We start from the raw sequence: 26,883 nt of genomic DNA, 5'->3' as shown, positions 1-26,883 counted from the left end.
GAGGTTGAGCTGCCGTGATGTTGCTGCCGCTTCTCCCTGAGCTCGGCCTGGGCCGGCCCGCTGGCAACAGCCGGTAAAATGGCGGCGGCGCATCAGTCCTATTGGCGCCTGGCGAACCTGGGCATCCCTCCTCACCCCCAGCGCTACCAGGCGCTGCTCGACGAGTCGGAACCCTTTCAGCTCGTGTTGAAGATTTTGGAGGGGTTACCTTTCAGAGCGGTAAGCTGACGGCACACAGAGAGAGAGAGAGAGAGGGAGAGAGAGGGTCAGTCATTTCAGAGACTCCTTGGATGTCAAGAGTATATTGCCTTACAATGGATGTACCAGCACATACGCGACGGGCTGAATAGCCTCCAGCATGTGCTTCACATTTTCTGGGTGGTCAAGGAAGCGGCAGGACATGTATTTCTTTCCCTGTTTTTGCCAAGTCTAGAAACGGTTGAAAGGCAGGACGTGATGATGTGGGATGCTGCTTACGCGATCCTGATTGAGAAATGGTGCTTTTCAGTTGAATTGAGGTTAATTTAACGTTTAAAATGGTGAATTTCAGCTGAGAAGCAAAAATTGTAACAGTTTAACAGATTGTTTAAAATTTAGAGTAAAACAAAACAATGCTGGGAAATACTCTTTCAGCACCCGTGGAGAGAAAAGGGGCTAACCTTTCAGGTCCATTCATCAACCTGGAAAAATCAGAAACAAGAATTTTGAGATGTATGTCATAATTTCCAGAGGAAAGTACATACAGGCAGTTAGAGAATAGCGTTATAAAGATATTCGTATCAAATGGGGACATTGGGGGCTAGAAAATTTCAGTCTCACAATAACAAACGTTATTTTTTTCGTGGGATTTTCTAAAAGAAGGGTATTTTAACAGTTGCAAGCTTATTTAGACACTAAAAATGCTAAAGACTGTAGGTTACATTGTTGAATAGACTATAGTCGCACAAGTATCAAAATAAATGATTGCTTGTCAATTTCCAATGCCTCCTCCCCATGAAACTGACAGCCTGTGTTCTTAAAAAACAAAGTTGTTTTATTATTGTGGGGAGGTTACAATGAACCAGGTTTTTGGTTCCAAGACAACTTTTCCAAGATACTTTTTCTGTTTGTCAATTTCTAGAGTGAAGGGCTTGACCCCTTTTCACGACTTAATTCAAAACCTCTGTCGAGTTTAAAGGACCTAAAAAAAAAAAATCAAGATCGTGGTAATCTACAAACTCCTATGACCTTCCACGACTATGTTCACAAACTCCTACAAACTCCTATGAGTATGTCTACGATTTCCCATGTCTATTTCGATGTCCCTACAAGTAAAAAGTTGCAATTTCTTTCATCCCGACCATTTCTTTACTCGTGGACATTTTTTATCGGGCTGGAAAAAATGTCCCGACTTACCTGATGTCACGAGTACCTACAGCTAGCATAACGAGCCGCTACAATATATCTACGAACACCTACGACCTCCTATGGACTCGTTACGAACATTCCGCGAGTTTGAATCAAGGGTAAAACTCGGGAGAATTTGTGAATTACCTCGTGAAAGTGGGACAGGCCCTTAACACTTAAATGCATTTCTAGTTCTTGTTTGTAATCGTGTTAAACCAATTTGTCCTGCATCTTACACATAGTGCACCTAAATTTCTCAATTGCGTTCTATCCAATTCACGTTATGGTTATAATAGAAATACCTGTATATGAATCTTCCTTTTAATAATTATTCTTTAAAAATTATATGCTGCAAAATCTTTGAAAACATGAATTGTAGTTCAGTAGGGTCTACTTATCAAAGGCGCTTTGTTTAGGTGTTTTGGGAGATTCTCATGCAAGATGCTCTATGTTCATCTTTTTTTTTTACAATGGGGATAAAGAATTGGAAGGAAAAAAATAGTTTTTCAATACAAAGATCCAAAACACATTCTGGAGGTTGTTACTTGGGAATTAAACCTTTTTATTGAAGATAAATAAGCTAAGAATGCTAATGGATAAAATTAATTTAAAATGTGGTAAATTTGGACATTTTTCCTCGCCTCCTTCGTTTGGATTCTTGGGCCGGCGGCTCAGTCACTCAAGCCTGTTGAGCTGGCAGCTCACTCACTCACAGCTGGTAGCAATAGTTGCAAGGTATTTTTATAATACAGTCAGCAGGGTGCTGAAGGCCACCAAATTCAAGTGCAGTTTCATACCATTTCCAGCTGGGTGAGCCACTAAAGAGCGAGTCGTGACCTCTCCCTTTGCAGATAGAACCAAAACTCCTGGGATTTAAAGGCACCTGATGATGATTGCGAGAGGGATGGGCTCCTTGAGTAAGCGAGGGGGACTCTTGAGTAAGATGGCCAAAAATCACTGCTGTATGTTGTAGCGGTTTTTTTTTCTAAAATGAATATAAAGCGCAAACAGGAATTGGCAAGAATAGACTTTTAATTATATAGAAGGCAAGGCAACTTTAATTAGGCAAGGCAAATTTAATTAGACAAGGCAAATTTAATTAGGCAAGGCAAATTTAATTAGGCATAGGCAACTTTAATTAGGCAACACAGCTTTAGCATTTCCAACCCAAAGGCAACACAGCTTTAGTATTTGCAAAACAAAGGCAACACAGCTTTAGCATTTCCAAACAATATTTTCAAACCACATTAAGGGCACTGACAGGTCAGTAAAACCACTCACAGTTTAGTAGGCATGTGTTCAGTGTTATTCACAGCTCAGATTGAGAGGCGTGATCCTCTCGCTCCCCCATCTTGCAGAGACTGACTGAGGCACTCAACACTTCCAGGTTTTATAATCCCTCCGGAAGGGGCGTGGCCTTCAGGAGAGAGAATCTCAACATTTTTTAAACACTAATAACTCTTTTATATTTAATCAATGGGAAGAATCCTCTTGTCCTGCGCAGCGGAGGGGGATTCTGAGTAAGATGGCCAAAAATCACAGCCGTAAGTGACAGCGTTTTTTCTAAAATCAATATACAGAACAACTGGAAGTGGTCAAGATCAGACTTTTAGTAATATAGATATGTACTATACATTTTTATACTCTGCTTTTTCGTGGAATTCACTTTAATTACAATGACCTTGCATTCACTAGCAAGGTTACTGTAATTGCAGCATTAACTTTAATTACAGTAACCTTGAATCAAACCTACAAAGGTTACTTCATATTTGACTGTGGTTTCTGATTATCTAGATGATGGTACATGATGTTTGATGGAGTCTGCTGAGCAATGGTACTGTAAGTGTAAATCTTAAGCAACTTTGAAAAGACTAAGGTGGTTAACTTCTAGAATATTATTAAATAAATTCACACTTCTGGCAAAGTATATTTGTCTCTTTTTGAATTCTGTACCTATACCAGCAAGGATCTTAAAGAACAGTGCAATGAATCTAATGGGATTATATTATATAGCTACCAATAGCCAGAAAGAGGTAGAAGAACAATTATGTGTACAGCGTACAGAAAACTGCAAAAGCTTGAAAGCGCATACCACCAGATTCAGGAACAGCTTCTTCCTTGTCATTGTCAGATTGGTGAATGGTCTTCTCATCAGCTGGGGTGTAGTCCTGATGCTCCAATCTACATCTTTGCGCATCTTGCGCAAAAAAAACAATCTGAGAGTAGTGCCGAACTACTATCTACCTCATTGGTGACCCTCGGATTATCCTCAATCGGACTTTGCGGGCTTCACCTTGCATTAAACGTTATTCCCTTATCATGTATCTATACACTGTAAATGGCTCAATTGTAATCATGTATTGTCTTTCTGCTGAGTGGATAGAACGCAACAAAAGCTTTTCTCTGTAATGTGACATGTGACAATGAACAAAACTGAAAAATGCACTTTTTCTGGGACTGTAACACCTTAACACTGCAACACTATTTCTGTCTTTTGCTCTTTACGCTACCGATTGTACTTGACAGCACTTGTGTATGATATGACTTGACTGGATAGCAGGAAAACAAGGTTTTTCCCTGTATCTTGCTGCATGTGACAATAACAAACCAAGACTAATACCAAACTATCTAAATAATAATAATATTAAATTATTACCTCCTGTGAACAGATACAGAATCCGTGAAGCAACTTGCTGTTATCAGTTCATTCTGTGTGTAGGCAATCGGTTCATAGGACCTAGCAACAGAAACTAGTACTAGTTTGGCCCAGTGGTATACTAACTAAACACAGTTCTCTCTTGGTTGTTAATAAAATGCATTGTTTTGTCATGCAATTCTGTATATCAAACAATTTTAAACTGATAAAACAGTGGCTAGGCAATTAATTTTTATCGTGCATGAGGTAATGTTTTTTTTACTATAGCAACTCAGCAAATGAGCCATGGAACTAATTTATTGGTTCCTTTAGATATTTACCAAACTCCTGGTGGTCAATAGATTGTTAGCAAATAGTCTGTGTTTTTTTTCAAAGACTTAGCCTGCCATGGTTTCCAGAATTCTTATACCGTCGTTCCTACTGAAGGAATGAACTGTATTGCATCTTCGTTATCTAAGTTTCATCTTTGTTAAAATGTCATGTTCTGGGAGATTAAACAGGTTTAAGTATCACTGGATAGAATGAAAAAGAAGCGGTAGGTGGTTCTGCAGAGTAAATGACGTTGTGATGACTTAAAAACTTAAAAGATCAATCAGGCACCACAAGAAACTACAGATTGTTATATGAAGCCGAGCTGCTAACGCTTCTACTATTGTAGATATTGGAATCCTTCTTTTTCTCCAGTTATTTCTTTTTAATTATTGTTGTTTTGATGAATTTGCAACTGAACCTGCGAACGTTTCAGCAATGAAGATACTGCTCAGATAAGATAAATAACAAACTAACAAAAGGAACCTTGAAGATTGTTGTACCAGTCCTGTATTCTTAATGGATAAAGCTATTTTCCTCGCTTTGTCCACTTCAGCAAAGAATCAGTATGTTCCTCGTTTAATATTTGCGGAAGAAAGTTCTGATGAAGAATTGCTCCCAGATATGGAACCTAATGAATTATGGATTTTTGACCAGCGCAGAAGACGGAAGCAATGGTTAAAGCAGTTTTGTCTATTATTAGAAAAATACCGTACTATACCAGCTACCTCTAAGTATAGATCCCTGATACCTAAAGAGTGGGCAGTCCCGTATTGCCTTGTCTGCAGCCATTTATTGGGCATATGGCACAACAGTCAAATCCAGGTCAGTAATTCTATCTGTGATAATCTGCATGATCAATTAAAATGGGTGATACTGCAAATCTGTTTCTTATTGGTAAAGAGTGAGATTCCAGGATCTGTTTATGAAACAAGCATTAAGCATTTTCACATATGCATTTTGGGAAATTAATACCTGTTTAAAACCATTTCTCAAAACAGAGGGGTATGGGCCAAAAGCAGGCAGGAGGGATTAGTGTAGATGGGGCATGTAGGTCTGTGAGGGCAAGTTGGGCTGAAGGACCTGTTTCCACGCTCTATGACTCTATCTATTGTCCCTAGTGTGTAGGATAGCACCAGAGTATGGGGGATCGTTGGTTGGTATGGACTCGGTGGGCCAAAGGGCCTGTTTCCATGCTGTATCTCTAAACTAAACTAAAGTCCATGACTTGCAAGTTATTAGGTCCTTAAACCTGACCCTCCACATGGTCCCTATTATTAGGGTGTTTATGACGCCTGTTTAGTGAGGACCGAATTAGAATAATTATTTAGAATCTTTGTAATTTCTCTATTTTTCAGGACTAATTCCCTCATGTCAGCTTCAAAGGAATCAATAATTTCCTCAGCTGTTATATCTAAAGCTATTTTATGCTATTTGCGCTTTAATTTTCTTTGTAATTGTCATCATATGATGCTTTCTAGAAATTTCCCAATTTGTTGGCCCACTACTAATTATCACAGATTTCAATGTATTACCATCCTTCTTTAGCTTTTGCCATGGATGGCAAATCCTTCTAGAGCCTTTTGTATTTATCTGGCATTCCAAGAGGGCCCTTTGCTAGGAAATCATTAATTAATCCTGTCTCATTACATAATACCAAATCCCAAACAGCAGCTCTTTGGTGAATCCTCCATCCAAATACATTCATAAGAAGACACAATATAAGATAACCCCACAGCCTTCGAAGTCCTAGTCTGCCTAACCCCTCTCAACAACCTGGACCTATGAGTCCTGACAACATCTTAAATCGTCATTGCACTCTTTCCAGCTTAATGACATCCTACTATAGCAGGGTGAGCAAAACTGAACACCATACTCCAAATGCGGACTCACCAACGTGTTGTACAACTGTAACACAACTTATATACTCAATCCCTGACTGATTGAAGGCCATGTACCAAAAGCCTTCTTGACCACCCTTTCAACCTGTGACAATGCTTTCAGGGAACTATGTAGCTGTACTCCTAGATCCCTTTGCTTTATAACATTCCTCAGGACATGACCATTTATTTTGGAGGTGCTGCCTTGGTTTGACTTCCCAAAGTATAATATCTCGCACTTATCTGCATTAAACTCCATGAGCCATTCCTCAGCCCACTTGCCCAGTTGCTCAAGATTGTGCTGTAACATTTTATAACCATCTTCACAATCTACTATAGCACTGACTATAGTGTCAACTGCAAATTTACCAATCATGCCTTGTACATTCTCATCCAATATTCTCATCCAATATTGATTTATATCACAAACGGCAATGGGCCCCAGCATTGATCCCTGAGGCATACCACTAGTCACAGACCTCCAGTTTGAAAAACAATCTTCCCTTTGCTTCCTTCCATGAAGCCAATTCTCTATCCATTCAGCAAGCTCTCCCTGGATCCCACGTAATTTAAAAAAAAGTATTTGTCTATGAAATTTTAATCTTAAAATTTATCAAGTAACCCTTGCATCCTCTCTCCATCCATCCCTTCCCCTAGTTGTTGTACTAATTTCACTGTCGTCCTATTGAGTAACTCGTTACCACCTACCCCACAGCCAACAATGGAACATTGTGGGCTCCACGTTTCCTTGATCATTGTTGCTTTTTGCATATCTTTCATTCATTTGTTCCATTTACCTTATATCTCTCATTTCCCGCTCCCCAGACTCTCAGTCTGAAGAAGGGTCTCGACCCGATAAGTCACCTAATCCTTTTCTACAGAGATGGTGTCTGACCCAGCTTTTTGTGCCTGTCTTCTTTATTAATCGTTTGTTTGAATTATTTTGAACTTTGTAAATGTGTAAGCATAAGGTAATTTTATAATGTTTCCCATGTTATTTCATGGGCAAACAGTTCACAATTTGCATTGGATAAAGTTTCGAGATAAGAATAACCTGGTCTGGAATTTATTCATGATTACCTGATATGTTCCAATGAAGATATTCATGCAGTGCTTTTTTTATACCAGCAGGTGGTGGTGGTGCACTTTATTTACCATTTAAAAGCACAAGACCCTGGTTCAACATTTGTTTTAATCATAGAATCATGCAGATATAAGGCAATGAAACTGGCCCTTGGGCTGATCAAGTTAGTGTCGACCATCAAGCATTCATTTACACTAATGCCATTTAACAAAATCTCATTAACTGCGCCCAGTTTCTATCAGTCACCTACACATTAAGGACAGTTTTTCATTGACTAATTCACCTAGCAATAAGCGTGTCTTTGTGATGTGAGAGGAAACCCACACAGTCACAGGGAGAATGTGCAAACTATACACAGGCAGTACAAGAGCTACAAAGCTAGCATAATATTTTCACGCTAATAGCTTTATGGTTTTAAGGCTTGATCACAGCAACCATTGCATGGTACCCATTCGTGGTGATGGTGGTTGAGAAATGTGCATACAATCCCTTTTAAAAAAAAAGTTTCCCATTGAAAATTGGCTTAATCTGAGGTAGAGCAATTTTGTGCAGATTTCTGGGCCTTTCGAGGCTCGTCAAGAAACCCTACCGACCATTTGGCAGGTATTTGTTTGCTTTTTTTAGAGATACAGCAGAGAAACAGACTCTTTGGCTCACCTAGTCCACACCGACCATCGATCACCCATACAAATACTAGTTCTATGTTATCCAACTTTTTTTATCAACTCCCTACGCATCAGAGGCAATTCACAGCGGGCAATTAACCTACAAACCCGCACATCTTTGGGATCTAGAATGAAACCAGAGAACCCGAAGGAAACCCAAGCGGTCACGGGGAGAAGGCGCAAGCTCTTCACAGATAACACCCAAGGTCAGGATCAAACCCGGGTCTATTGCTCTGTGAGGCAGCTCTACCAGCTTTGCCACTACACCGCCCTTTTGTACCATTTTAATCAACAGTGACCCTAAATGGTCTCTTTGCTAGTAACACACCCATTTGTCTGGGGTGAGATTCTGAACATCTGAAAGAAAGATTTTTGTTTACCTTTTTAAATAATCCCATTTTTCCTGAAATCGTTTTATTAAAAGATCACCATCCAAACTGCATTCTCTATCCTTAGTAATGTCTGTGACATCAAGTACAAGATCACATGGGCCGTGACTGCTTTGTCAGGGTTAGTCTCAGCTACAGGTCTCTCCACATATTTATCTTTGTCACTTATCGATCCCCCAAGTTCGATAGTAGAGGAATGTAGATTTCATCAACCTTTCCTTCACCTCCATGTGAATACGGCAAAGCTGGCATGGACAGTTACCTGTATTGCACTCCAAATTTCCAGGAATTATAAGAACTGCTATTGTGTCTGGCACTGTGGCAGCCTCTAAAGCCCAGGAGAGCCTTTGTGGCCCCTTGCACAGAGTACATGCTGTCTTTGGGCTCTTCTTCCCCAGCTTGACAGTCTTGGCAAGCCATGGGAGCTCCCATTTCCTTCACAATATTGCAACATTCATTCACTCAATAGCAACAAGTAGCTGAAAGAGTCTTTTTGTGTTGCAGTATATCTCTTTTAAGACATAATATGTAGGAAGGAACTGCAGATGCTGGTTTACACCAAAGATAGAAACAAAATGCTGTAGTAATACAATGGGAGAGGCATCATCTGGAGAGAAGGAATGGGTGACATTTTGGGTATGAATATTGATTTCTCTAACTTCAAGCAACCCTTGCTTTCCCTCTCTCTCCGTCTTTCCCCCACCCTAGTTCTGCAACTAGTTTCACTGATTAATTTTACTTTTTAGAATAGAATGCCTTTATTGTCATTCAAACAAACAAGGTTTGAAATAAAGTTCAAATTTGTATATTTTATACAAATTTCAATTTGTATACCTTATCATCACCTTTCCCTCAGCCAACAATAAACCGTTCTACATTTCCTTGATCATCATCTGCTTTGATGTCATTTTCACCTTATATTCTCTTTGCACACATCCGTATTCTCCAGTTTCCCTCTCCCCTGACTCTCAGTGTGAGTAAAGTTTTTGATCCAAAACTTCACCCCTTTATTCTCTCCAAAGATGCTGCCTGTACCGTTGAATTACTCCAGCATTTTGTGTCTCTTTTAAGAGTTGGTTGGAGATCACACCTGCAAGGCTTCGTTATAGCAGCTGTGGGAACTTGCAACACAACAGTAAGAAATCCCATGCAGAAACTGACAATAAAAGTTTGAATGAGCTGTAGAACAAGGATACCTGACAATGGTATTATATGAACCTGCTAGTATGTTGACCTGTACCTCTGGCAGGCAGCATGTACATTGGTCTGATTGGACATATTCCATGGGTGGGCACCATTTGTGTAGCCGTTTTGATCATAGATGGGAAGGAGAAGGATTGATATGGCATATACCCAGTGGTTGTTTCTTCTCTCTGCAAACTCTATAATTGGTGTCACCTCCACCTTTGTTTACCATCGCCGCCCTTTTCTCACTCATCTACCAACCAACCCCTTCTTACCTGGATCCACCCAGAACTTGCCAGCTCTTGGCCCCACCATTTCCCCTCTTGCCTTTTTCTATCAATTATCTCCCGATTTACTCCCATCAGTCTGAAGAATAGTCTCGACCTGAAACATCAGTCCATTCCTCTCCACTGTTGCACGACACGCTGAGTTCCTCCAGCAATTTTGCTCTTAACTTGGGGTTGTTGTCTCTAGACATGTGGTCAGCCAATTAGGAATGAGATGAGCAGGGATTTCTCTTTTTTGTAGAAGGTTGTAAAAAAGTTGCAACTCCATGATCAAGCATTCTGAGTGTTGAGGCGAATAGACTTGAACACTAAAGAAATTGTTGATATGGGAAAGAGGCTGAAAATAGATGAGGCATAGGTTTGGCCTGATAGAATGGCTAATGTTTTCTGGCATGAAATGGTAAACCTGGGGCTAGTGTAGGTAGTGGTTGTATGGCTGATTGTTCACTTTATTTCTTATTCAAATAATATGTTGATTGAGAATATTTGTATATCCAAATGGCATTACAATGTGTAGTGCATGTGGTTCCAAATGATGTGCCGATGGCCAATGTATGAGCAACTAAATACTATATATATATATATATATATATATCTACATCATGTATAGGTTTGTCAGTGTGTATACAAATTGCTTACTGTATCACCATGCATGTATATCAATGTATTTTTTCTAATTTCTGATTTAAGGTCCAAGCAGACACCCAAGTAGATCAAATAAAAAAAATCCAGAGTCAAATCTGCAGTGTAAAGTCAATTTAGCTAAAGAGACAGCAGAGGGAGAAAATGCACTGAATGCAACTGTTTACGGAATTTATGCATTGCGGTTACTACCTATATTTTGATTTTTCTGTCCCAGATACTGTACTGTTTTCAATAATTACTCCCCACGCCCAAAATGACACACCATGAGACTTCTCTAAAGGGACATTGCTAGGTGCCGTCAACCTAAATTTCAATCAACTTAAAAATATGGTTTTAAAGAAAATTGGGTGCAAAATAAGAGAAAATGGAGCATGATGATCTTCCGTATTTGAGGTTTAGCATTCCTGCGGTACATGAGACGACACTGGCCTCAGCGTACAATTTAAAAGACTTTGCAGAAAAAATATTGGAGGATTTATAGTCTCAGTTTTTTTCCTTCTACATTTACATAGAAGAAATGGCGTATCCAGTTTGTAGTGCTTTCTAATCACCAATTTTGCAGCATAGCAAAAAAAAAATCTGCTTCAATACAGCAATTTAGGAGTCATTATCTTAAAAACACAGTGGAATGTTTTGTTGTCACACCCGGTTGCTGTGGTTCATGCCACAGTCTTCATCTCTGTTTCCACACACCGTAACATTTGTTCAGGATGAATAATTTGCTCTGCTGCCCCATAAAGGTCAGTACAAATCTGCCAAGCCTTTTTGGTAAACTGCCAAAAGAATAGATTAAAATGCAGGAATTTTCTTGGGTCACATTGAGGTGTACATTCTCATCAATAACTGGTTACCAATTATACATATCATGAAAGCATATGGCTGTGATTGGCTGAAAAGAATGTTAATTTCCTGTATCAAATGCAATTCTCGTTTTCATTTAGCACGTTTAAATTAATGTGTCAGTCTAAAGTCACAATTATCTTGCATATGTCACAATTTTGCAGACTGGGGTAATTGTTTTTCTTACTCAAGACATTTGACATTAAGACATAGCTCAAGACATTTGCTTCTTCCTGTCTTTCCCTTAATTTTAGATCATATAAGATTGTGAAAGATCTGCCCCAGAATGATTTACTCTCCAGCCTGATGCTTGCTTCTTTCATCTTTCCCATGTAGTGGAAGAGTACCTTTCCTTTGTTAATCTGACCCCTTACATGAAGGGACACAACCAAAGGCAGTGACAGTCTGTTGATTAAGCATCTAATGAAGATATCTTTGTTTTACAATACATGAAATTAACTGAAGCCAAAACACTTGTGTTGCAAATTTGTAATCTGTTTATCAAGCATGGGGAGTAGTTTAATTCTTTCAGGTAAAATGAACAATTGATAATAAGCTTACAGATAGGAGATCACATTTGGACGTGGAATGGTTTTCCCAATAGGCTTAAGTAAATATCACTCTGCTGAACATGTCCAGATCTCTATTGACCTTGTTCAAATCTTTCTATTGCTTAAACCCTACAAAAATCATATTGCTTAAATCCCACTAATCCCAGAGTTGTAAAGACTGACCAGTTGTGTCTAGCTGGTCGGCCTTTTACTCGGTGATCTTTCCGTATCCATCTACATGTCCAAGTGTCTTTTAATTGTTGTTTTTGCGCCTGCCTATATTACCTCCTCTCATTCCCTATACCCAACACCCTTCAGTGAAAAAATGGCTCCTCGGGTTCTCATTAAATCTTTCCCCTCTCACCTCAGACCTATGTCCTCTGGTTTTTTGATTTCCCCTGATGTGGGCAAAATACTCTATGCATTCACCCTACAAATTTCCCTTGTAATTTTATACACCTTTATAAGATTACCCCTTAGCGTCGTGCTCTCTAAAGCTCAAGCCTTCGTGTCTTGGCAACATCCTTATAAATCTTCTCTGCACCCTTTCCAGCTAAATGACATTGTTCTAATAGCAGGGTGTAAAAAATTGAACACAATACTTCAAATGCGGCTTTGCCAACGTCTTGTACAACTGTAACACAAGAGGATGTTGTACAACTATCAGTAAGTCAACAACAAAGGCATTAAGTCTGGTTATCTTCGAAAGGATGTTTCAACGATGCAGGATTGTTGGGCATATTCATTGAACTCCACAAGTGGTTATAGAAGCATAGGCTGTAACATAATTTAAAAAATATATACTGTTTGTAAGTATTTGAACATGAAGAAATGGGATTAGAGCTAAAGCGCTCATTTGACTAACTCACAAGCTGGTTATGGATACATGCAATGGAAGAAAGTGAAAAAATAAACTGAATGCTCCAGCACAGTTATTTCTGTTCTTTAAATTACAGATGTTGTTTTTGTAATAATTTAAACTTTCAGTGCTAAACTTTACTGATCCAGATTGTCTTTATCCTTGTGCAGAGTTTGTTGGAGGGAGTGGCGAATGTACAGTGTCAGCTGCGACTGAGCCTCTTTGATACAACATACTCCCATTTCTTTGGCAGAACGTGGAAGAGTTCTCCACAGCCCATAAAACATACCCACGGTCAGCCAGCAAAAGTATCATTTAACCAGGTAAGATGACCTTAAATGAATGTGACCTGCAGGGGTTTACTTGTAGTAAGGGTGGTATGTTGCTGAATTGCTGATATAGCAGATGTGCTGAAGATCTCTGCTAACTCAATGTGTGAATTCAATCGAGGTGAATCACATGTAGGATGCCATTTTCAAAAATAAATAATTTTCATTGTATCAAACCCAGGATATTTGTGTGAAAATGTTAATATTTTTCTTGGCACATGCAACTCTCTTATGTAAAGCTTCTCTATTTTGGTTCGCCCATTCAGTTTATCTTGGTATATGTTTACTTGTTCCATTCTGAAGTCAACATTGATGAAGTGTTGACCATGAATACTGCCTTTTTTTTTGTGGAAAATACCTAAAATGCAACGAGCTTGTATTATAGTATGGACATATATTTGTGCAAGTTATTTTTGTGTACCAAGCTTGATTTCTTCTTGTGCACTGAAAGACAGCACATCACAAAACTGACAAGACTTAGTAGAGGTCTTGCTGAATGAAATGGGTACTTAGAATTGACAATGAGCTAGTCCAGGAGTTTCAGATCAGCTTGTCAGCATAATGACTGAGAACTATAGGGATTTACTTTTATTGAGATAAATTAGTATTATAATTCAGACTGCTCTCTTGTGTCTTGGCATGATGTGTTTGTTATCTGTAAGATGCCTAACATCTTTTTGTGCTGAGTTAAGTGCTTTGGTATACCACTCAATGTTATGTTGCACATTGGAGGTCTATAACTGCTGTCATTTTGTAAGTAAGTAAGTAAGTTTATTGGCCAAGTATTCACATACAATGAATTTGCCTTGGTGCTCTGCCCACAAGTCATCAATAAGATTTAATTTACTGCTCAGCTGTCCTTAATACCATCTGTTGAAATCTCACAATTCCCCTCCAATGAATCTAGCATTAAGTACATCTCCTGAATGACACTGGTTACTTGCACCCAGAACCAAATTCATGAGTATACGGAAGTCGTACATTGAATTAATCGTAGCGTGATTTATTGTCTTTGGGGAGGTTGCAGTTAACATATAATTTTGACAGTTCTTTGTCCTAGTTGGCTGATTCTGAGACATGATGCACATGGTACATATAAAATATAAGATTATTAAGGGATTGGACAGGCTAGATGCAGGAAAAATGATCCCGATGTCGGGGGAGTCCAGAACCAGGGGTCACAGTTTAAGAATAAGGGGTAGGCCATTTAGGACTGAGATGAGGAAAAATGTTTTCCCCCAGAGAGTTGTGAATCTGTGGAATTCTCTGACACAGGCAGTGGAGGCAAATTCACTGGATGGTTTCAAGAGAGAGTTAGATATAGCTCTTAGGGCTAGCAGAATCAAAGGATATGGGGAGAGAGCAGGAATGTGGTACTGATTCTGGATGATCAGCCATGATCATATTGAATAGTGGTGGTGGCTCGAAGGGCCGAATGGTCTACTCCTGCACCTATTTTCTATGTTTCTATGGTACCATTGTTGGGTTTCCCAAATTGTCAAATCTCTTTATTCGTAAGTGCCACCCTAAAATGTCCATAACCCTGGTATACAACGTATGTTTAGGAATGAAATAAGACCCATTTGTCTTGTAGTCTGACTTTATAAATAAAACATTTTAGTGTCTTACTTTCCAATCGTAGTCAGATGTCCCCCTTGGTCAGATACTCCGCCACTTCAACCTGGACTTCCACTGTTACGCTGATGGCGCCCAGATCTACCTTGGCACCAAATCCCCCCACAACCCCCCCCCCCCCCCCCCCCTCTCCCATATCAACTCCTGTTTGTCAGCTATAAAAACATGGATGCAACATAATTTCCTCAAACTCAACAGCGATAAGACAGAATTCCTCCTCATAGGCTCCAAAGCCACACTCAGCAAAATCAATAACCCCACTCTCACCATCGACGGCACCACTGTCTCCCCATCTCCCCAGGCCCGCAACCTTGGCGTGATCTTTGATTCCACTCTCTCCCTTGAGCCTCACATCCGCCATGTCATTAATACCTCCTTCTTTCATCTCCTCAACATCGCCAAACTCAGACCCTCTCTCACACCGCCCGCTGCTGAAAGACTCATCCATGCCTTCATCTCCTCCCGACTGGACTATTGCAACTCACTTCTCCTTGGCATCAGCTCCACCTACATCAACCGACTCCAACTGGTCCAGAACATAGCCGCCCGACTCATCACCCACACCAAATCCTGGCATCACATCACTCCAGTCCTCAAACAACTTCACTGGCTTCCCATCTCCCACCGGATCACCTACAAAATCCTGATCCTCACCTACAAAGCCCTCCACCATCTGGCCCCCACATATCTCACTGACCTCCTCTCCCCCTACCAACCCTCACGGTCCCTCAGATCCACATCTGCCGGTCTCCTCTCCATCCACAAGTCCAACCTCCGCAGTTTAGGGGACAGAGCCTTCTCCAGGGCAGCTCCCAGGCTCTGGAACTCCCTCCCCCAACTGATCCGCAATTCCGTGTCCCTCACCATCTTCCAGTCCCGCCTCAAGACCCATCTCTTCACCTCTGCCTATCCTTAGCCCCATGTCCCCCTCCCTTTTCATCTGTGCATTAATTGCCATTATTGTGTTTTGTATTGAATTCTGTCTTTACTTTGTGTACTAGTCATGTCTCTACTATTTATTTCATTCCCCTTACATGTTTTTCCTCTACCTGCTAAATTTTTGTAAGGTGTCCTTGAGACTCTTGAAAGGCGCCCATAAATAAAATGTATTATTATTATTATTAGATGGGTTTGGAGCAAGTTGCATTCATATCTCCTCCGCCCTTGATTCTTTCCCAGTAGTTGTCCAAAGATGGCGGTTAAATTCTCGACAACTTTTGACATCTCATTCAGTTTGAACTTGAATGGAAACATGGTCCCAGAGTTATAAAGACTATTACTTCTGGTCTGACTGGTCAATTAGGTGCCTTGGGACATTTGAACCTGCCCTGATGTAGTTATTTGTGTTGATTATGGATGGCCAAAAGTGGCAAGTTTTCTAAGCATTGACATTTGTCACCATAATGAGCACAGTGCAGCAAAATATCGCATTCAGCCCTTCTAAGCAATAATTATGAAACTTCATCAGCATTGCTATTATAATGAGTAATTTCACCATTGTAAGAGGTAAACTTTACGCTTGATGAATTGTAAGAATGCTTTTGATTGCTGCTTAAGACAGGATATGTCTATCATAAACTCACACTCAGTTAATTTATGATGCATGATCTATATTTTACTTACTCTAAGGTTATTAACAACTAATTGTATGACCTTTAACTAAGCATCAAGTTGAAATACATAGCAAGAATAAATTCAATAGCATTCCAAAAGGTTATTCAACACATTAATTAAATACACTGATCCTATATCCATGCAATTCCCTTATCTTCTATATCATTATATAATTGCCCCTCACCAGAAATACCATGTTTCTTAAGGTGCTCTAAAAATTGAGACGTTTGACATTGGGGATAAACCACATTTCAGTCTAATCTTTATCCTGTTGAATTCTATTTCAGTTAGACACTTTTTGGCTCTATTAGTCAGTCTTCTAAATAAATTGAATATATTGTGTTAAATTTATGTTGATTCATAGATGCCTTTCAAATTATTATTGCTGTTATGTCTGTTCTTTTTTGAAATCTCACTTGTTTGTATCACATTATGTCTGCAAGTATTCAAACCTCTTTTCATCATGTAACCTCACAATTTCCAAAGTAATCCTGTAATCCAAATGCATTCCTATTTTAAGTATCATTTGCTGATTTAGATCTGAATCAAAATGAGTTGCCAAACCTGAAACCTTAACTGTTTCTCCCACTGCTGATGCATCTGAAAATGGTATTTGGCTATTTCCAGCATTCTTAAAATTTTTGTTATAGTGAGCTTTCAAAACTTGTTTTGAAGCATGTACAAACTAAAATGAAAAGAGTTCACATTCCACTTTAGTGTTGATTATCTTTCATTCCCTGAACATATTCCTTTTGATAGATTGGTACATTAGGCTTGAGAGTTCAGTGTACAGACATTTGCCATTTTGATGTTAGTTAGTAGCTACAAGAATATAGAAAGGAAAAAAAAATGCTTTTGTTGCAGGGCAATGATTCAAAGCAAATTTCTATGTTACAATTCAAAGTAATATAAAGAATTCATCGCTCTCATGATTTACAATATGTTATGTAACCGTGGAATAGCGCTATAACGCTTTAATTTAGGAGAGGTTCAGTGACATCATTAATGTTGACAGCAGATCACAGCAAGTGGAAGGAATATCTGACAATATCTCTGGCATACATTTTAGAGGAAGCTCGTCCCATAGCTTTGGAGGCGGGGGAGGAGGGTGGTGTTCTATCTATGCTGCAGTATTATGCTTCATTTAAAAAGTCATGTATGAACAGCAGCCTATAATGTATTCATCTTTGACAATTAGCATCTATGGAAACGTGATTTCTTAATTAGAACCAACCTGGGCACAAGGAAATATTAGTCACATTTAGAAATGACTTGGGATACCGTTAGAAATGGGATACCGAGGTAAGTGACAGCTATGTGTACTTCATGGGAATTATTAGGATAGAATTCAAAATTATTTAGATGAGACACTAACATAATCTCTCTCTCTGGACTGCCTTAGTTCAGTGTTATTTATTCATATTTGGTATATTTATAAAGTAATAAAATATTAAATCTTCAGAAAGTAAAGATGTGCATATGTATCTGACTTTTGTGATTTTTTTTTAATGGTTAGTTAACAATTAGTGACACTCAAGTACTTTTGAAGTGTGGTCTCTATTGTGTCAGTATATAGTTGAGTTGATGAAAGCAAGTTTATCTTAATTTATGTGCCTCATGCACCAAATATAAGAACCCCTGTTCAAGATGCAACGAGGTTTGGAGTTTAAAGATGGGCTACTTCATTATTCTGAGAAATTGCTGTCATTATTTAAGAAGCTGAATGTTTATCATTATAAGAGCACATGGAATGAATTTATATATTATGAGTTGTGGGAATTTAAATGTAGAAAGTGAGCTTTGGTGTCTGCAGTTTAAGTTCTAATTTCGAGCTGCTCTGTGTGGCAAATTTGTAGCTTTTCCACCTCAACTTTGTTCATGTTTATGGAGCTGAAAATACTTTGACCTTAAAGTTACTTGGGCTTTTCGCTGGTGTACATTAGGAATAATAAAATATTGTCTTGCTCTGCTGTTCCCTTTCATATTTTGACATTGGCAGGAGGCGAGTTTGTACGTAAAATTTTCATGGTATTGGAATGATATGTGGCTTGAAATGTTATACATATCAAATAGTAATTTGTATTGAGGAAGTAAAGATGGGTCTTTGGTTCACTCAAACTCTTGTGTACTTCACAAAGATATTTATGACCACATCTTTTGTGTTGTGCAACTGTTGATATAATGTGGGTGATTTTATGTTGGAAAGAAGATGCTAGGACACATGAAAATCCTGCAGAGAAATTAGTAGTCAAATCTCCCAATGTCACCCAGAGCTTCAAAGCAGCAATCTTTTTTCAAAGCAGCAATCTTGTGCAAATCGTTTGGTTTTATTAGGTACACATTTTGGGTTACGTGAAGCTTTTGCAAATATGTTTTGAAATCATACATGCAATGCTAATATGGCTATGTTTGCATTGGTACTTGGTTTGGCGGGTTAAATATAAAAGCAGCATCAACCATTTTTCTTGCTCCCAGTGGCTCAAGAGAGAGAAGATTGGGAGAGTGATAACAAGATGGCAATAAACAGTGTATGTTGTTGTGAAATCGAATTAAGCTCTCTTGATCATTGTGCATACTTGTAAAATTGTAATTGTGAGATACAGTGAGAGGCTTTGTTAGGTAAAGGATTAAATAATTGTGCAGGTAATACATATCCAGTATTAGTGCTGTTAATTGTAATAAAGATTATTTAGTTTTGTAATCAGCAGAGGAGATGCTGCAGAGATGATTTGTTCTCTTCATGAAAGTAACTTTTCTATTCAGGAATAGTTGATGCAATCAGTTGTCCGATTATTATTTAGAATGATTGTAAACAAAGATGAGCCATGCCAAACTCGATGATCATTAATTTGGCGGAGATGGGGGATATGAGCAATTGTTCATAAGATTCTAAGTCTGCAGATGTCTCTGGTGTGTGAATGTATCATTGATAAATCGATAATAAAGGAATAGAGACAAGCATGGAGCAAAACAGAAACCACTTGAGGAATGCAGATGGTCAGGCAGCACCTGTAGAGGCAGAGGAATAGTTTTGGGTTGAGATTCCACATCAGGACTAGTGTGGTAGTTTTACAGTGTTGTAATCCTTTTACTGTAATCATCAAGTTGTTATTAAAAATATCAAGTGCCTGTGTGAGAAAGATAACTATAAATTGTGGCTGAATAAATGGAAGGGGCTGGCCCGGGTGACACGAAAAGGCATGTATTTTTCAACATAGTGCCACTGACATTGAATGGGTTCTGTTGAAGTCTGAAATCATGGATTGAGAGGCCTTTTGAAGATGGAAGGATAAAGCTGAGCACATGGAATTAAGATTCACACTGATGTAAGAGGAAAGAGGTGAATGCTGAAGAAAATGTCTCTGGAGCCTGTGGGTACAAATGCCTCTGATCTAAAACAAAGGTTGGGGTGGTATTCTATTTCCCTCCTCCTTATGCTCATCTCCCATCACTCTCCCATATTATTCCTTCTGACTTTACATTTCACTTCTCTCCTTTCCTATCTAACACACTTTAGTCTCCTTTCTATTGCTATCCTTTCACACTCCACTCATCTACTAATTATCCCCACTCACCTGTATGCCAGACTTTGCATATTACCACATGCCAGACTTTGGCCAATATAAGAGCAACTGGCTGCTGCTCTTGTCCAAACAATCCTCCCGGCAAGGCTGTAAGTAAAAATGGCCTGATATACATGTGTTCTTGTGTTGGGTCCATCTATTTATCACCCCTCCCCCCCTCACCTGTGTCAACCTATTACCTGCCACACTTTGCCGTGCCTCCCCCCTTTTCTCACTTTCTTCTACCCCCCCCCCTCCCCCCCTCCACAATTTGTCTAAATGTAGGCTCTCGAACCATAAGGTCACCTATCCATGTTCTCCAGAAATGCCTTTTAACCTGCTCCAGCACCTTGCATTGTGTATGTTTGTTCTTATTTGAAAAGTTCCAGCAGAGGGCAGTGTCGCACCAGTAACAGAATGTTCATCACAGTGAATTCATTTTTCTGTGAACTTTGGTGATTATGTGAGCACCCATTACCTTGACATCCTTACTTTACACCACAGCTGTTTCCCGCTGATGTCACGGCATATCTGCTGCAGACTCTAAGGGTGCATCATTTTCTTCATTAAAACTCTTTTTCACTAATCCTAATCTGAATCAATGGCAAGCAAGTACACAAAAATGAGGATTGTTTTGTGTTTTGTGTGCGTGTATGTTTGTCTATTAAGAAATCCAAAGCTTTGGATCTGAAGGTTATGATGTTTTGAATTATCTTGCTGTTAGAGGGGAGAGTTGAATTTTGAGTGACCTGACGTGTTCAGTGAATTGCTGGGCCCATTGCAGATTACATTCCAATAAACATGGTGAAGATCAATTTGAGATACTTTATCTTTGTTGGGGTCTTAGACAGGAAAGCACTTAGAAATAGATTGTAACTGAAATACTTGTTGACCTATTTGCTCTTTTTTACTGAAGGTGAAACTAATCACTAATTATTTTATATTCTGATGAACTGTATGAAACATTTGCATTGTTAACTTGTCTTCTATTTATTACAAATTTTCCTTGGGATTAAATAACTTTTTAGCTTTGGTATACTGCCCATATAAGCTTCTTAACTTGTATTTCTATGTTTCTCCTGGGAATGGTTTCAGTGATCCATATCACTTTGATAGTGCTTTTTGGCAGCAGACTTTTCTCGAACCATGGGAACTGCTGTTGATTCATTAATGCCCGGCAGGAGACGTCGATGTGCGGAGTGAGAGGGATAGCTGGAAAATAATTACAGTTGGATCAAAATCAATTATTCTATTATTTTTCAAAAATAAGTTCTGATGTTTTAGATGTGCTCATTTTACAGGAAATGCTGCTATCACTTGGGGAAATTTAAGAAAGCTTTCAGAAGCACTGTGGAAATATTAATAAACATTTGCAGTCTCAAAGTTCTAGTGCTCCCTAAAGGGTGTGCTGGATGGCCGGGAGATGGGATTAGTGAGTGTGGGTGCCCCTAGGTCAGTCTGGAGATGGTGGGTCAAAAGGCTTGTTACCATGTTGTATGTCTCTGACTCCATAATTATTTCCCCTTTTTCCCTCTCCAAATGAGAAGACTGTCTAATGCTTACCTTCTCTGATAACACAAGAAGGACCAGTTTCTTCTTTCCCATTGTGTTGGAGGTCTCCCATTCACCACAGAGCCGCTTTGGGAGGGGAGGACCAGGCAGCCATCTTTGAGCAGGAAAAGAACCCCAACGAGGCACCCATGAAGATTTCATTGTCCCTCCTCTTTATGCACTAATAAATTAGAGTATAATCATTGCAAGAAAATGTACAATTTAACATCCCATCTCCCAATGATGTTACTCCTCGATCATTTAACACAAAATGTTTACACAAATGTTAATTAGTTGAACATTATGAAGATCTTTTGCTCATTCAACAAATGCTACAATAATATTCCATCTTGAAATTGTTCTGAGTGTTTTGGGTGAACATAGGTTCCCTTAACACAAAATTAATTTACTTCACACTAAATACTAAAAACTGAATACCTCAGCAGAGAAGAGGAAGACAGGGTCAGATTGTTTGCATTACCAAGTACATTACAACCAGACTATAAGGGATGCACCTGTAGGTGGGTGAAAGTAATCAGCGCAATTAGGATTTAAATGAGTGAGTGGTCAATTTATTCAACGCTGACCATTGGGGAAGCGGTTTGTTCTGATTCTTTCAAATACAATTTAATTGTAGGTTTCTTTCAGCATGTAACACTTAGTAATAGATTTGTCGAAATTTTAAGAGACAGCATATAGAAATGGAAGCATTCGGGATAGGAAAAGGTGCCTTTTGGATTCATAGAAACATAGAAACATAGAAATTAGGTGCAGGAGTAGGCCATTCGGCCCTTCGAGCCTGCACCGCCATTCAATATGATCATGGCTGATCATCCAACTCAGTATCCCGTTCCTGCCTTCTCTCCATACCCTCTGATCCCCTTAGCCACAAGGGCCACATCTAACTCCCTCTTAAATATAGCCAATGAACTGGCCTTGACTACCCTCTGCGGCAGAGAGTTCCAGAGATTCACCACTCTCTGTGTGAAAAAAGTTATTCTCATCTCGGTTTTAAAGGATTTCCCCCTTATCCTTAAGCTGTGACCCCTTGTCCTGGAATCCTTAGGCTGTGACCCCTCTCCTTATTCATGGTTCCAAGTCACAGATTTTTTCATGGTCTGTTACTGGCTTATTGATAAAAATTGGTTATTATGATTAGTCAACTGCTCTATAATTATATATCATAATGTACTAACTATAATGGGTGGCTCCCTGGACTTCAAACGTGAACTTGGTCTTTCAATTCCTAAGTTTTTATTATATAATCCAGATTGTAGCGTGTTCAAGACTTATTAGACTTGCCAAAATAAATTGCAGCGGTAAGGCTCCTCGTGGATATCACTAAAGAATAAAATGGGATCATGAATGAAAAAGATAAATGTGGGCAAATTCAGAACTTGTGTTGCTCTGATGCAACAGTTCATTATCCTGATCCATTTGTCAAGTATAGCTGCTCAGAATTGCGTATTCTGTTTAAACACAGCATTGGCATTAACATATGCCTGGCACTTTATCAGAAATTCAAACTTACTTAATGTAGCAATTCACATATAGCACTTGCGTAGGACAAATTTTAATTATGCTATTAACAGTAATTATGCAATTGAAACTGAATATTTTGTATAGCAGTGAGAAGAGACTGTAAAAGTTAATGTCTTTTTGTGAGTTTCTTGCAGGTAATGCAATCTGAATGCATAACGTACTGATTTGCTTTAAATTATTTCTAAAGCGTCTCATCGTGAGCTCCATATTGCTGCAAAATGTAGATAAGCTGTCTGGCACACTAGATTTTTTTTTGTGCACTGAGTATTCATGAAATGGGGTTGCGTGCTGTGCCTTGGAAATTCATTTGACAGATTCTTTTTTGGAGGTGCAGTGCTGTTAAATCAACTTCAAAGTTTAGCATTATGTCGGGTTTTGAAAATGAAAGTGCTTTTCACCTGCTGCTTATTTTACAGGGTTGTAACTGCCACTTTTTTAAATCCCCTAAGCAGTCATAATATCAGTCTGAAGAGGGGTCTCGACCCAAAATGTCACCTATCCATGTTCTCCAGATGCGCTGCCTGACCTGTTGAGTTACTCCAGCACTTTTGTCCGCTTGTATTATAAGATATGAGACAATAGACAATCGGTGCAGGATTAGGCCATTCGACCCTTCGAGCCAGCACTGCCATTCAATGTGATCATGGCTGATCATCCCCAATCAGTACCCCGTTCCTGCCTTCTCCCCATGTCCCCTGACTCCGCTATCTTTAAGAGCCCTATCTAGCTCTCTCTTGAAAGTATCCAGAGAACCGGCTTCCACCGCCCTCTGAGGCAGAGAATTCCACAGACTCACAACTCTCTGTGAGAAAAAATGTTTCCTCATCTCCGTTCTAAATGGCTTAGCCCTTATTCTTAAACTGTGGCCCCTGGTTCGGGACTCCCCCAACATCGGGAACATGTTTCCTGCCTCTAGCGTGTCCAAACCCTTAACAATCTTATATGTTTCAATAAGAACCCTCTCATCCTTCTAAACTCCTGAGTGTACAAGCCCAGCCGCTCCATTCTCTCAGCATATGACAGTCCCGCCATCCTGGGAATTAACCTTGTAAACCTACGCTGCACTCCCTCAATAGCAAGAATATCCTTCCTCAAATTAGGGGACCAAAACTGCACACAATACTCCAGGTGTGGTCTCACTAGGGCCATATACAACTGCAGAAGGACCTCTTTGCTCCTATACCCAACTCCTCTTGTTATAAAGGCCAACATGCCATTCGCTTTCATCACTGCCTGCTGTACCTGAATGCTTACTTTCATAGACTGTTGAACAGGACCCCCCAAATCCCGTTGTACTTTCCCTTTTCCCAACTTGACGCCATTTAGATAGTAATCTGCCTTCCTGTTTTTGATACCAAAGTGGATAACCTCACATTTATCCACATTAAACTTCATCTGCCATGCATCTGCCCACTCCCCCAACCTGTCCAAGTCACCCTGCATTTTCATAGCATCCTCCTCACAGTTCACACTGCCACCCAGCTTTGTGTCATCTGCAAATTTGCTAATGTTACTTTGAATCCCTTCATCCAAATCATTGATGTATATTGTAAATAGCTGCGGTCCCAGCACCGAGCCTTGCGGTACCCCACTAGCCACTGCCTGCCATTCTGAAAGGGACCTGTTAATCCCTCCTCTTTGTTTCCTGTCTGCCAACCAATTTTCTATCCATGTCAGCACGCTACCCCCAATACCATGTGCCCTACTTTTGCCTAGTAATCTCCTATGTGGGACCTTATCAAATGCTTTCTGAAAGTCCAGGTACATCCACTGGCTCTCCCTTGTCCAATTTCCTAGTTACATCCTCAAAAAATTCCTGAAGATTAGTCAAGCATGATTTCCCCGTCTGCCGTGTTTTTTATTGAGACAACGTAAACAAACTCAATTTGCAGCAAAGGTGCCAGGAAAGTATTGCCGGGACTGGAAAATGTTAGCTGAAGGGAAAGATTGGACATTCTAGTGTTATTTTATTAAGAACTGATGTTGCCGAGTGAAGATGATGATCCTAGATAAAGTAAATAGAAAGCACCTATTTTTAAAATGAACTAGACCAAGGGGGACCCTTGGGACCCCTTGGGTCTCGTCCCCTTAACGCGCGGTTGCGGTTGGGGGGGGGGCTGCAGATCACTAACAGTCTGACCTGGTCAAATAACATCACATCAATAGTTAAGAGAGCGCAGCAGCGTTTGCACTTTCTGCGCCAGATGAGAATAGCTCACCTCCCCCATCCCGTCCTCACCACTTTCTACAGGGTCACCCTAGAGAGTATTCTGACCAACTGCATCTCTGTCTGGTTTGGGGACTGTAAAGCCTCCGACTGAGAGTGGTGAGAACGGCTGAAAAAATCATTGCGACTTCTCTCCCCTCAATCGGGGACATTGCGAGCAAACGTTGCTTGTCTAAGGCCAGCAGTATTATAAAGGACCCCACACATCTCCATCATGGACTGTTCACTCTGCTGCCCGCGAGCAAAAGATATCGTAGCATAAGGAGCAGAACGTCAAGGTTTTGCAACAGCTTCTTCCCACGAGCCATCAGACTCTTGAATGCCATGTAAATGGACCACCACCTTTATCTATTTTATCTTTTTATCCATTTTATCCTTCTGTTTATTTTTGTGTTGCACGGGGAGCCAAATGCAACGGAATTTCGTTTAGAATTGCATATATGGATGTATTTCTAAATGACAATAAAGTTTTGATTGATTAATTGATTGATTGATTATACAAGCAGAGCTTTGAGCTTGTTTACTGAGTTACAATGAAGAAGGCTAACCAGGATTGCTTTGCAAAAAATGTGAGGGTGAGTGTCTAAGCAACAGAAGAGCTGGGGCAAGATTGATATTAGGCTGCATTACAAAGGTGCAAATAGATGGAATTAATGATTGCAAGGTGTATGAAACTTCAAACTCAATGCACCGTGGTTATAAATGCCATAAAAATTGCTGTAAACCTCATTGCTGCCAAGTGTTTATCTGTAAAGAAATCTCTTTAGAAGTTTTCACTGAAAATTGAATATTATTGGCTTCTGAAATAGTGTGATTTTGTTATTGTTGTTGGGATTTGGTACAGGTACAGAATGCTTTCTTTTCACCATCGAAATTGAAAGATCACGTGCTGCATGTTACCCAACATCAGTCTCGCAATCCTTGTTAAAATTATCCCATTAAAATTTCAATTTGTCTCACTAAATTTACATGGTCTGACTCCATTCTTGCAAATGCATTAATTCACACTTCCAGTGCATTAAATAATCTGTTTTGTAACTGAATTTGCACACACCCAACACATCTCTTTTTTAATTAACCCCTGAAATATGAGAGGGAAGAGTTAGGAAATCTGGAAGCTAAGGGAAATGACAAACAAGGAACATGTTGGGATCCATTCCTGGACTGCGCTCTCAGCTTCCATCAGAGGTCCATCATTGTTAGTACCCAATGAAAAATGTTGGGTGTTGCTGGACAATAGAATAATAAGGTCTTCGTGGATCAACCCGTCTCTTTATATTTTATTTTTGTTTAGTTTAGCCATACAGCGTGGTAACCGGAGCCTCGGACAACCGAACCTGCACCGACCATCATTCCCTGCACACTAACATTATCCTACACACACACACACACGCAAGTGACAATTTACAATTATGCCAAGCCAATTTGCCTACAAAGCTGTACATCTTTGGAATGTGGGAGGAAATCAGAGATCCCGGAGAAAACCGACGCAAGTCACGGGGAGAACGTCCAAACGCCATAGACAATACCCTTTGTCGGGATCGAACCCAGGTCTCTGGGTCTGTAAGGCAACACCTCTACTCCTGCACCACTGCTGCCCTGTGTACTATGATGATAGAAATGTTGGTATATGTTATTGCATTAAAAGCTGCACATTATTTTATAACATATTGCCATAATTGCACA

At 39.6% G+C, this 26,883-nt stretch overlaps 1 protein-coding gene across 1 annotated transcript in view; it reads left to right on the top strand.

The window, feature by feature from the left end:
* The first annotated feature begins 52 nt into the window (after nucleotides 1–52).
* The window catches only part of nphp4 (nephronophthisis 4), a 180,625-nt gene continuing 153,794 nt past the window's right edge, over nucleotides 53–26,883 (top strand). Inside the window, 2 exon segments of the mRNA XM_055659409.1 lie at nucleotides 53–219; nucleotides 12,907–13,059. Of these exon segments, the coding sequence (XP_055515384.1) occupies nucleotides 79–219; nucleotides 12,907–13,059 (294 nt within the window). The 5' untranslated portion in view covers nucleotides 53–78.

Source organism: Leucoraja erinacea, chromosome 30 (genome assembly GCF_028641065.1).
Source record: "Leucoraja erinacea ecotype New England chromosome 30, Leri_hhj_1, whole genome shotgun sequence".
In the NCBI taxonomy this organism is placed as follows: Eukaryota; Metazoa; Chordata; class Chondrichthyes; order Rajiformes; family Rajidae; genus Leucoraja; species Leucoraja erinaceus.
This window is presented reverse-complemented; position numbering and strand designations above follow the sequence as displayed.